This window comes from Lissotriton vulgaris, chromosome 7, assembly GCF_964263255.1.
Source record: "Lissotriton vulgaris chromosome 7, aLisVul1.2, whole genome shotgun sequence".
Classification (NCBI taxonomy): Eukaryota; Metazoa; Chordata; class Amphibia; order Caudata; family Salamandridae; genus Lissotriton; species Lissotriton vulgaris.
The window spans coordinates 1,498,954,949-1,498,967,883 of record NC_141695.1 but is presented as its reverse complement, the minus strand read 5'-3'; the positions used below and the strand labels follow the sequence as shown (position 1 = coordinate 1,498,967,883).

General features: G+C 40.9%; 1 protein-coding gene across 1 annotated transcript in view; it reads left to right on the top strand.

Moving 5' to 3' along the window:
- The window catches only part of LOC147705870 (arf-GAP with SH3 domain, ANK repeat and PH domain-containing protein 1-like), a 1,082,966-nt gene that overhangs the window by 373,171 nt on the left and 696,860 nt on the right, over nucleotides 1-12,935 (top strand). The window contains exon 4 of the mRNA XM_086932322.1: nucleotides 7,189-7,263. Within this exon, the coding sequence (XP_086788448.1) occupies nucleotides 7,189-7,263 (75 nt within the window). The remainder of the gene's footprint in view (nucleotides 1-7,188; nucleotides 7,264-12,935) is intronic.

Sequence of the window (12,935 nt, the reverse complement as noted above, 5' to 3'; positions counted from 1 at the left end):
ACCTTTTGACACCGCCGTATGTGAAAGAGGACCCACCACGTGCCGGCGGAAGCTCCTTGGCCGAGGTCTGCGACCTCGGAAGGCTCCTGAGATTAACGCTGTGTACCGCGACACAGGCACACAGCACCAAGCCTGAGGCCAAGCACCGTGGAGTGCTCTGTATACTACTAACACAGTAGTTCAACAGTTACCAACAGTGGGCGATGCTAGAACTGTATCTGAGAGTGGAGATGAAGGTACTCCCTTTGACTAGGTGTAAGAAACTCTAGGTCCCAACAGTGGAACGGTGTGTTGATCACACAATGGATGATGTCTGATATTACCTGTTGCTGGTTTTTCGCAACCAACTCCGTGCTTTCGAATAGAACGGTATGTGGCTGTGAGGTGTTAATGACCACTGCATCTGGTCTAGACTACCCTTCGCAGGGTTCACAATTTAGATTGAGTGGTGATTGTTTAATTACAGAATCCAGTAGTTAGGTAATTAGAACGTCTATTGAAACATACACAATATTTTTTTATTAGAACATTGGAATGTTGGGAGCTCCATTGAAAACAATGGAGTAGCTCAGTTCTTATAATGGCTTGTATAAGCCTGGAGCTCCAACATTGCAAAGTTTTTTTGTTCACTGCTCTGGCTGTGAACAAATGCTTCAGGGAGCCTGAAGGGATTCCAATCCTCTTGCCCTCTCTTAAGGCTTTGCTTTAGATGTTAGAAAATTCTACCCTCTAGTGGCAGAATGGTCAAATAGCCTTATAGCCCTTTGTAGTTGGGCTATTATGGCTATTAAAGTCCCGCTCCCTTGCTAAAGGCCATTGCCTTCGGCTTGGGCCTTTAATGCTGGTGAGGGCCTTTAATAGTCGATATAGCCTGCTACGGCGGGCTATAAGGCTATAGCATACTTGCTTGAAGAAGTTTTTTTAGATGAGTTATAGGTTTAGGAAAATGACCAAATTCATCTTGCAAGTCGAATGGAACAGTGAATAGTGTAGACTGGGGACAGATGAAATCCCAATTCAAATTGTTTTGATTTATTTATTGTAGAGTTTTATGTAATTTATGTTGTTGAATTTTGTAAAGAGGGAGTGAGAAAAAGTATTGATGGTTGTGTGTGTGTGTGAATACTGCCTTCCATTAACAATGCAGACAGTAGTGTTCACAATTCAGATTGAGTCACTATTGTAGATTATGCAGTACTGTAAGAGAAGAGATTGCTGTAGTGTGCTCTGTCTGCACCACTTATACGCATCATTGCAGGCTCCGCACACATTTTCTTTGCTTTGCGTATTACAAACTGTAGAGCTCAAGTCATTGCCACGTGGCTATGGGTCCTTGCTGAACACTCTCTCTGGCCTGTACTGTAGACTTCAGTATTCACATTTGAATATGAGTCGGTATTGTAGATGATGCAGTCCTGTAGTAAAAACCATTGCTCCAGTTCGCTCTGTCTGCACCACTCATACCCATCATTGCAGGCTTTGCACTCGTTTTTGTTCTTCCTGTATTGCAAACTGTAGAGCTCAAGTCAATGCCATGTGACTGTGGGCCCTTGCTGACTGCTCTCTCTGGCCTACACTGCAAATAGCAGTGTTCATAATTGAGATCGAGTTGCTATTGTAGACGAAGTACTCCTGTAGGAAAAGATATTGCTCCAGTGCGTACTGTCTGGACCACTCATACGCATCATTGCAGGCTCTACACACGTTTCTTTTTGCTTTGCGTATTGCAAACTGTAGAGCTCAAGTCAATGCCACGTGGCTGTGGGCCCTTGCTGAATGCTCTCTCTGGCCTATACTGCGGACTTCAGTGTTCACATTTGAATATGAGTCGGTATTGTAGATGATGCAGTCCTGCAGGAAAATACATTGCTCCAGTGCGTATTGTCTGCACCACTCATATGCATTATTGCAGGCTCTGCACACCATTTTTTGTTGCTTCGCGTATTGCAAATTTTAGAGCTCAAGTCAATGCCACGTGGCTGCGGGCCCTTGCTGAATGCTCTCTCTGGCCTATACTGCAGACTTCAGTGTTCACATTTGGCATTGAGTCGCTATTGTAGATGAGGTAGTCCTGTAGGAAAAGACATTGCTCTAGTGCGTACTGTCTGCACCATGCATACGTATCATTGCAGGCTCCACACACGCTTTTTTGTTGCTTCGCTTACGACACACTAGGCAGCTCAAGTCACCTTATGTAGATGTGGGTCATTGCTGACCGCTCTTTGTGGCCAACACTGCAGACAGCAGTGTTCACAATTCAGATTGAGTCGCTATTGCAGATGATGCAGTGTTGATGGCAACAGATATTGCTCCTATTACTGCCTGTCTACAGCACGCATTATCGCTGGCTGTGCACATGCTGAATTCTTTTGATGTGGCTATGTGAGTGCACTAGAACTGATGGAGGGTTTAATCTTTTTGTGTATTATTTCATATCTATTGCTTGTGTGTCCATATACCACAAGTTGTGGTTCTTTTACAATAGAATTATTTCTGTATTACTTCACATCTACTGTCCCTACCTTACTGCAGCACAAATGATCGATTATTTTAATATTAAATCTCTGTGTGTGATTCAATGATTACTGTTGTAGTTGATCCTAGCAGCAACCATTCCCTGAAAGCTGGTTTACACTCAGCCTACACGTATCCAGCACAGACGTCACTGGATATGTCATCCTGGTAATAAAAACGAGTCGAGCGCACGTGCCGGTACCCACTTCCACTATCTATCTGTGTGTGTTCATTATCTATGCATGATACGGTCTCTGGGCCGTACTATATTACGTTGTGCTGTGGACAGCGTATACAACCATGTTACCTCTGGTATTGGAGAACATTTTGGTAATGTAACTTTTAGGTGCATGGCTATCACAGGTGGAAGGCTACTTTACAGAACATGAATATTGATGAAAATGATGGTTGCATGTTGTGTGTAGTGTAAGATATGTATATATTGCAAAAAGTTTAGAACAAAGCTCTCAAAGCAGAAGAGATGTGTCTCATGTAATGTAGTACAGATATTGACTACAATGGGTGGCGTTTTCAATCTGTTATAAATGGGAAATGTTATGAATTAATTAAATGCCAGTGCACAATGAGATCACACCCGATGTGATTTTGAGAAAATAGATTTGCTATAATATATTACACTTAGAAATATATAACTGTTTAAAGTGTATATGAGAGCAAGCGATAATTAAAAATAATTTAAAGTTATTTAGATATAGTTTTGAGACAAAAAAAATGAGGGAATGGCGTATGCGGCGCGATATCGTACGTCTATGACGTAACACAGGGCGTGGCAGCATGCATTCGTCGCATCTGGAACGCGCAGCAGGTACCACCCAATCTGTACATGACCCAACGCGTTGCTTTGTAGTGTGTACCGTCGTATACCACAGTAGCAGCTGGCGCAACCTCATACGTACTTGTTTTTACCCGGGACGCAGTGTCACAAACCTGTCGGATAACAAATGTGCATCATTTAAATGTGGTGGATAGGATTCGCGTGCTGATCGAGGTTGGTAGACTACTGGTTCGGGGCTGTAGTTTTCTAAAAAAAAATAAAGTTTGATATGCCTATTTTTGGGGGAAGATATAAAACATTACATAATTTTTAAAGTTAAAAAAAGGATAATAGAGTTGCAAAATATAAAAAAAAACTACTAGAAAAAATATAGGTATTATAAATATAAAAATATGAAATTAACATTTAAAAAACCTTTGAAATTCACTTAAAAAAAGATAGGTTTTACAAACGTTATAGTTCAGAATTAGCATTTAAAAAACCTTAGATATTCACTGAAAAAACCATAGGTTTCAGGTACATTATAGTTAGTTGGACATTTGACTCATATAAAACCAGAGAAATTCGCCAGTTCTAGTTATTTGAGCTAACTATAACTCGCTCGCCCGCAATGCACTGCTGATGACATGGTCATTGACATCACTCATGACATCACTGATGACATCTCAAATGACATCAGTCATTTGTCACTCATGACATCCACGTGATAATCTGATGCACATACTGATGCCCTAATGTAAACTATGATACACGCACTCTAAAATACAGACTGCTATTTTTAAAACCATACACACAAGAATGCCAGGTACTACATACCACCGACTATTTCCTAGGTCTATACAAATATCCAGTGTCTTATACAAACAGTTACTCATCAATACAGTACTATAATATGTACTGATACACCTATACAGAGTCACACTCTACCACTCATTCATAGTTTGTCACACACCTAGTCAGTCATGCAAAGAATGAATTACATACTCATTTACTCATGTGTAGTTATATACACCAACTGAGTTATTTATACACACACCACATCACTTATTTATGCAGATACTAAGGCGTCTTCTACAATCACTGATACAAGCAGACAGTGATTTATACACCCACTCTTCAAATAGCTTACTCTCATGTATACTCATTTATATACTCCAACACTGACATATACTGACATTCATTCACCAACACACCCATACACTCTAAGTCACCCATTCAGCCCTTTACAGATGCACTTTTGAATCCATACAACTAGTGAATCAACCACTCAGACATGTATGCACAGAGTCACACACACCCCCACCCACCCACACAGACACTCAGGCACCCATACAGATACTCAGACAACTAATCAATAACCTATATAGACACTCATGTAGTTACTCACCAACTCATGCAGCCACTTACACACCAACTGAGAGACTAATACAGACTTTCACACAGTTTAATCACTAACCCATGCATTCAGTAAGACACATTTAATCACTCACTTATCCAGTCAGTCAGGCACCTACTAAATAATCAACTTGTAAATCCAATAAGGCACTTGTAAGGCACTTGTAAATCCACTCATTCTTCAATAACCCTTGGCATAGATATATATGAAAAATATTTAAACTTTACAGAAACACACATTCACTGGATGATGTCATCAGTGATGTCATTTGAGATGTCATCAGTGATGTCACTGACCATGTCATGAGAGATGTAATATGTGATGTCATCAGCAGTGCATTGCGGGCGCGCAAGTTATATTTAGCTCAACTAAATATAACTGCCGAATTTCTTTGGTTTTATGAGTCAAATGTCCAACAAACTATAACGTCCCTGAAACCTATGGTTTTTTCAGTGAATTTCTAAGGTTTTTGTACATGCTAATTCCTAACTATAACGTCTGTAAAACCTATGTTTTTTCAGTGAATATATATAAAAATAATCTGGAACAACATGGAATACATGGTACACCATACCACCTCCCCCACACATGGACTTAGAACCTTTCCTACTAGAAACCACAAAACACACAAACAATGCTACCACCTTCCAAGCACATCTCCGATGACATAACTCCTACCACATGAGACCCAAACCCCCATGAGACACTTATGTTGTATCTTATTTTTCAGTGTTTTTTATTTAAAAAATATATTTTTATCAAACAAGTGCTCAGTGGACATCATACATAATCAATTCAATAGTGATAATATAGATATCAAAGGGAAACTAGTTACAATACATTTAATACGTTCATTAGAACAGCCTTGGGAGTTAGATGCAGAGACAGCCTCAATCAGTACAATAGGGCATTTCTAGTCAATCCCCTAATGCTAAATCCACTGATGTCAGTCATCCCCCAACAAATGCATCCCACTATTCCCCTGTAAGCGTTCCAGCTGCCCCAGATCTTCTCTCATTTCTTCGGGCTTTCCGACTTTGATAGACTACTTGTTCAGCCCTCTGACACCAATCCAAAATAGCTTCCCATTCAGTGATTCGCAGTGTCACCTACCTTACCCAAGCCTGCGCTATGTTTCGCTTAGCTATTGCCGAGGCCAGAGCGAGCCATATTCTGAGGTATTTGGACCAGTCTTCTTCACCAGATATACTCAGGGGGTGCCATCAAGCATCTAACAACACAGGAAGTCTGTGTTTTTTATTTAAGATTTTCTTTTGTTTCTGTATCCCGTTCCTGCACTTACAGGTATTAATTCCTTTTGATTTCTCCCGGTTCCCCCACTTCCTTAGCTGTGACCCAGAGTCATTTGGGACTGGGGACAAAGGACAACTTCTGAAAGAGCCCAGACACCAGGCTCGGACTAATCTAGTCATCATGTAATAGGACGTCGCAGATGGGTAGCGACATCAAAGTTCTATGCAGAATGCAGAGATCTGGGAATGCACACTGCATGAATGTATGTTTGGGTACGACAGCTGTTACCAAATTTCTGTAGTATGTTCTTACCTCTCAACTAATTGCTAACATGGGAAAGTGACCTGGTCTGTGGTGTAGTTTGTGTGTAGAAATAACCAAATGCAAAATAAAAACATGTTTAAAAAAAGAGAACACATTTTCCTATTTCAAAAGAAAAAACACAGACTGGACAATCATTTATTGAGTGTTATTATTGTGTGCCAGCGAATGGTGATTACTAGCCCACACCACCTCCCTTGAGCAGACCTTAGACAGCTCTGTTTTGCTACCCTGAGAGCGTCAAGCGCTACAATGGGGTTTTTGGTTTCCAGTAGAAGGCGAATGTGGACATGTGCAGGCCATGCAACTAATGGCTTGTTTCTTCACACAAGCGTTTCGTGTTTAGACAGCAGGATTGTTTCATTTTTTTTAAACTGTTATTGTTTTGTCTGCTTTACGCTTGCAGAAAATACAAAATAGCACGACAAAAAATAACAGAGGTGCTAAGGCCAGACCTTGGCATGACATTGGGGCATTGTCAATGATTGTTAGGATTTAAAATGTATGGTTTTCCAGTTGTTTTTCGAGTGCTCAAAGAATTGGAATTTGTTTTCTGTTGTGTAGCTTTGTGTAGTTTAATAACCTTTTCCAGATAGCTAGCAACTCACCTATGAACTGCTCTCTTGTTCAAGACAATGGCCGGGATTTAGCATTGTTTAAACAATTTACAAATATTTAAAATAGTGAAAATATAAACTGTGGATTTGAGGCAGATTCCCAGAAGAGTTTTTGGTGGGGTTTATTTTCTGGGAAATCAGACATTTTGTTTCTTAGCATTGCTGATAAGTATTCAGAAACAGTTTTCCTTCAAATCTGCCTTAATTTGAGGTCAACTTGGGTGAGAGATGAGAGGGGTAAAGAAACTAGAAAGTGCTGTTCTTTCTTTAACATGCATTTTCTGTTTTAGTTACAGAGCATGTATCACAACATTAATTTCTTCTTGGACTCCTTGGTGAAGGGAGATTTGAAAGACGTCAAAGGGGTGAGTGTATCCTAATTTACATGCTGCTCAGTCCCAGTTGATATTGTATAGTCTTCTGGTGTTTAAGAATACATACTCTACAGTTCTGTCACCCAGATATTCCTACCTCCATCTGTAACAATTCCATCTACCTATCCTTCGAATGACCATGCATAAAAGTCGGATTTCCTCTTCTATCTCAATCTTTTTTTTCAGAAATGGAAAGTTGGGTAGCAAGATTTGATGTTTTGAAGACACAGATTTGAGGAACATTTTATTTCCGCAGCAAGTGCATTAGCCCAGAGGTTCTAAGGAGTAATAGCAGCACTATTGGAACTATGTAACCGTGAGAGGCCAGTTTATGCAGCACGGTTTACTAAATTATGCGGCATAATGCAGGGTAGCATTACTTTATTATTTTGTCTTTTTTCACATGTTAACTCTGTCTGGAAAAAGGAGTCACCTAAGTTAGTACCAGTTTAACAGCCACTACAGCAATTAGCAGTAGATAAGGTGGCCCATCAACCCTCCAATGTGTGGCGACACATTGCTATGTTTTTAGTAGGTTTTGATCCATTTTAAAATAGCTTTTTAGTAAAATCTGCAAATTATGCACCAGATGATGTATTATGTGGAAAATGTGACAAATCTATAACTATGTGTAAAAAGCAGCGGTTCGAGAATTGCATAATTCCATTGACCCTGACTATAATACATTTCGGTCTATTCATGTGACAAAATAACACAGTTTATTGTGAGACAATAAATCTCCAATCTCCAAAGTACCCCAAAGTGGGGTGTCTGTGCTCAAAGTTCCTCCTGATCACGGTAGAAGGCTCTGCCTTCGGTGAGCACCTCAGAAGACTGAGAGTAATTAGGCAGCAGCAGCACATATTGCCTGGGCTGCCATGGGATTGTTTCCTGTGCTTTTCTGTGTATAATGGGTACTTGCCCCGCATCTACTCATTTTGTCTCTTTGTAGTATTAGTGAAACTTGACAAGTCTTTTCTCTTACAAAGGGTCAAAATATTTCCTTTGACAATATATGCTTGCTTAATATACTGTCACTAGGGTTTTCTGCATAATTATGATTTTCCACGTTTATTAAATAATCCATCACCTGCCACATAATTTTCACATTTTAACAAAACAAATTGTTTCTAGCTCAAACGGATCAAAAGGTATTTAAAAATGCATGTGTTGCAGTGCAGTGGCAGGCCCTTTACAAAGGTTTACTGGTCACCTTTCAGTTGCCTTTTGCTGTAGTTTGGAGTTAAACTAACTAGTACTAAGAAGGTGTAACCTTTGCCAAGACAGTGCTAACGTGTAAAAATAATGAAGTAATACTTTCACAAACTTTGCCTCATTACACCTCGTAATTTGTCTTTTTTTGCTGCATAATTTTGTCAACCCTGACTCATAATTTGGTTTTCCCCAGCTGTATAATTCCCTTGGCCCTGGCCATACGTTGGAAATAGTGTCACAGCAGACAGAATATAAAACAAACCACAACTAAGATATATATACTGATGGTATGCGCATTTTCACTTGCTTTTCTTGCAATGGCGAATAACCTCACACTTTTTCTTCAATAAAACTGTTATTTTTCCTTAGATACTGTGGCTGGGATTTTGTTGTCTCAATACAGTGGTGGTGTCGGGTACCCCTTTGGTTTACAAAGACACACTAACAGCAATAATCTATGTGACATCACTCATTTCCCATGGCACTTAAGGTAGCTCAAGGCATTGATGTTATGCATGAAAGGTACCCAATTAGGTATTGATAGGAAGAACATAGGCCAGTGTGATCGATTCATTAAGAAAAAGAACAAAATATGGCTTTCAGCTTGTGAATAGGTATTTGGTGGACCACTGGGCTATCTTGGGAGGGCCTGGCCCACCTGGCCCCAGCTCTAGAACCACCCAGGAGCTACACAAAGGGCCACTCTGTTAGACAAGTCCACCTGAATGGACAGTGATAACTACTCTCAGCTCAATTGGACATTCAGGGTTGGGCTGAAAGGCATGCCCGAGGCTCATATAAAAAGTATGTGACCTTGAAGGAGATCAAACAGACTCAGATCACAATTCCTCTGTTTTCTCCATTTGATTGGTGAAAGCTCCTGCTTTGTATTGTCAGACTTCTATCTCATTTTTTGTTGCAGGCCCAGGGCCTGCTTTAAACTGGATTTTAGTGTTAGATGTGGAAGGACACTAGTCATTTCCATAGCACACTCCCCTAAACCCCCACAGTTATCAAAGCCCAAGTTTAATGTAGTTGATGACTTTGGCATTCCCAGACCCACCTCTCAGACACATGGGAATCTCTGGACTACCCCATTCATCTATATGGCCCACCCATTGTTCTTCATGGCCCCAGATCACAAATTCTGGAGCCGAGCCTGGTTAAGACATCAGCCTCTAAACCTACATATGGATCCTGACCCCAAATGTGACTATTTCTGTTGGTAAAATTGATATTTTCCACGCTTTGGAGTATGCTATTGCACCCACTGTGGGAGTGTGCCTTCTTGCCTGTCCTACAGCTACTGTTTAACATTGCAGAGTTCTTAAACTTCAAAAATTGTGCTAAAGTGATCAACTTTCTATAGTCTGTCAGATTCAATATCCATGTTAAAATTTTGGGTTGAGAACCAAACTGTCATCAAAGTGCTATTTTTAATTTCTTGTGTTATTTCTTGAAACCGAGGATTTTCATCAAAGTATACAGAGGCAGACGGGCTTAGTCTACATAGCAACACAAAAAGATGATCGATGGAATGCTGAACATTGTCAAACATTCACCCCCAGTCTCAGTTCTGGGTCAAATCCATTCTTCTTTTTTTGCTCACCATTACACCCCAGTTTGGACCCAGCCATATGCAAATCAGTTTCAACCCTGCTCCCCATGGGAACAGTCCAACCCAAACTGCCAGGCAGGTCCTCCGTGTACCGGAAAACAAGCATACTGGGGAGAGGAGTTGGCCTAACGGCTAGGGCGGTCGACACTGAATTTGAGCTTGAATTTGGGGAACTGGGTTTGAGTCTCAGCAATGACGCTGAACATCCTGTGATTCTGGGCAAATCACGTAATCTCCCCGTGCCTCACAAAAAATGTATGCAACTGATGCTATGTAAAGTGCTCTGATACCCAAATGGGGTCAAGTTTGCACTAATAATAAAAAAAAATTAAAAATACTGGGATTGGTTTCTGGGCATCAGCCCTAATCAGCCAGGCTAGCTTGAATCCAGTGGCATAGCGAGCATGGGACACATGCCTGAGTATACCCTTCCCACTATAGCAACATAAACAGATGATGGATGGAATGGTGTACTTTGTCAAACTTTCACCCACAATCACAGATCTGGGCTAAATCAGTCTTTTTTTTTTTGCTCACCATGCCACCCCAGTATGGACCCAGCCATATGCAAATCATTCTCGACGCTGCTCCCCATGGAAATAGTACTGTCCGAACTGCCAGGCTTGGTCCACATGGAAAACAAGCATCCTGGGACTTCTTTAGGGGTATCACCCCTCATCAGCTTGGCTAACTTGAGTCCTATGGCATAGCGAACACTGAATAAACACGTGGGCATGACTGATGAGGGGTGATACCCGGAAACAGGTCCCAGGATGCAGGATGGAACCGTGCCCACTAACAACCAACCCATGTCATGCATGGCCTTCAGCTGTGGCAGGTGTCTAACTCCTCAAAGTCAGAAAGGCCTCTGCCATGCATGGCCATACCCTGCCCCCAACTTCCCACAGGTGGCAAATGCCCTGCGGGCAGCTAATCACCCCCACCAGCGTGCACTGACTTTTGCCCTGTTGTATGGTTGGGTGGTTGACCTAAGGGTGTAATCTCTCGCCAGCCCTCACCCAGCCCCCCACAGGCAGACAACTCCAGTGGGTGACGTTGCCCGCTGATGACGCCCTTTGTCAACAGGACTAATTGCAGAGATAAATATATTTTTTAACCCTCATCCTGACCACCCTGAGCTCAGTTATATACGCAAATTTCTTGAGAACGGCTGAACAAATTTCCACCAAATAGCAAAAAGTGTGCTGTCTAAGGAAAGTTTCAACTTTGTGCCAAATTTGGTGCAATTTGGTTCTGCTCATTTTTTTGTGTCTCTTCCCAAAAGTTCTCACGACAATTAACATGGGACAAAGACATTTTACGGACACTCCATTTCCTCAGCCCCTATTTGATAGGTCACCCGGAATCTTTCCATGAAGGTGTTGAGGTGGATAAACTTTTTAAAAATAGTTTGATGAAGACGTGTTAAAACACCATCAAAGTAATTAGCAAAACCAAACACATCTTGCCAGAAAAATCTGACCTATTTATAACTACACAGTGGCAATCACTACTGTGTATTCTATACTTAAAAAGACTTCAGGTGCACGAAAGTGCACTCCCATCTAAACCCCTTTGCTGGGACCCTTAAAATGCAGGCACATCTGTTGGAAAAGTTGCTCCAATTTTGAGCTTTTAGAGGTCCAATTTTTTAACTGGTAAATGTGGCGTTCGATTTCAAGGATGTATACGTTTTGACCAAATTGACACATTGAAAAAGAACACAGGATGACGCCGGCTATAAGGCTTGAGCACCACTGGGATAATGGAGGTGACAGGATGTTGCAGGCAGGTTGCACGATGGATGGGATGAAGCAGTGCTTCCAAGCTCTTATTCAACTGAATTATCATTTATTTTGGAATCCTGTTCAATAATACACAGTTTACATATATGCCAGAGGTAGAATATCCCAAAAAACATTACAAAATAATCGCTAAAAATACACTGACTAATTTAACAGGGCCTAGTAAAAACAATTACAGCATCATACAATACTTCATTACTAGCACAGAAAGCACAATTATAAGCACTCAATTCCAAATGAATTTAAAGCAATTAATGCCTTTCTTTGATTCCAGCCGAAGAAGAGGTACTTAGAAATAGGACAAAATTACACTAGCGTTGTTCTAAATTAACATAATCTCATTGCTATCTCATAATGCCTAACCGTTATCTTCTTTAGCCTTGGAATCAAATAAATGTTTCTGCATTTCAATGCAATAGGTCTTGCATTTGCGAGAGTTTAATCTTTTATTTATATATTTTGATAATTAACACATAAATAATAGGCATTGTCATGTACAAAGCCAATAGCTCAAACTCTTTTAAATGCGAGACCTATGGAAAGAAGCGTCCGCCATTGTCCCGGGCGGCAGAGGAAGTGAAAGCGCGCATGGCTCGTTGAATTTTGCAGAATACATGTCATGCCTGCAGTAGGAGAAACTTCTTAAAGAAAATGGTGCTTACAGACTAAAAAAGACTCACCGTGTAACAACAGAAGTAAAAGGGCCAGTCCTCATGGGAGGTTACGAATGAAGAGAAGCCGGTACTAAGGAGGGACTTACAAGCCTATTAACTACTCAAAAGCCAGTATTTACGAAGGACAATGACACAAGCCAATGACAAATATGGGCAGGGCTTCTATTTAATACTCCAATACCGCATGGCTCACAGAGCATCGCATGCGCTGACGAGGCTCGACCTAAAAAGTGATCTTCACTTACGTTCTTAATAGCAAAGGGAACAATGACCTCTTAAACAGGTTTTACTTCTCCACAACGTTGGCAATCCAGCTACAGGAAGTGTACCAATACCGAATTGCAGACTGCT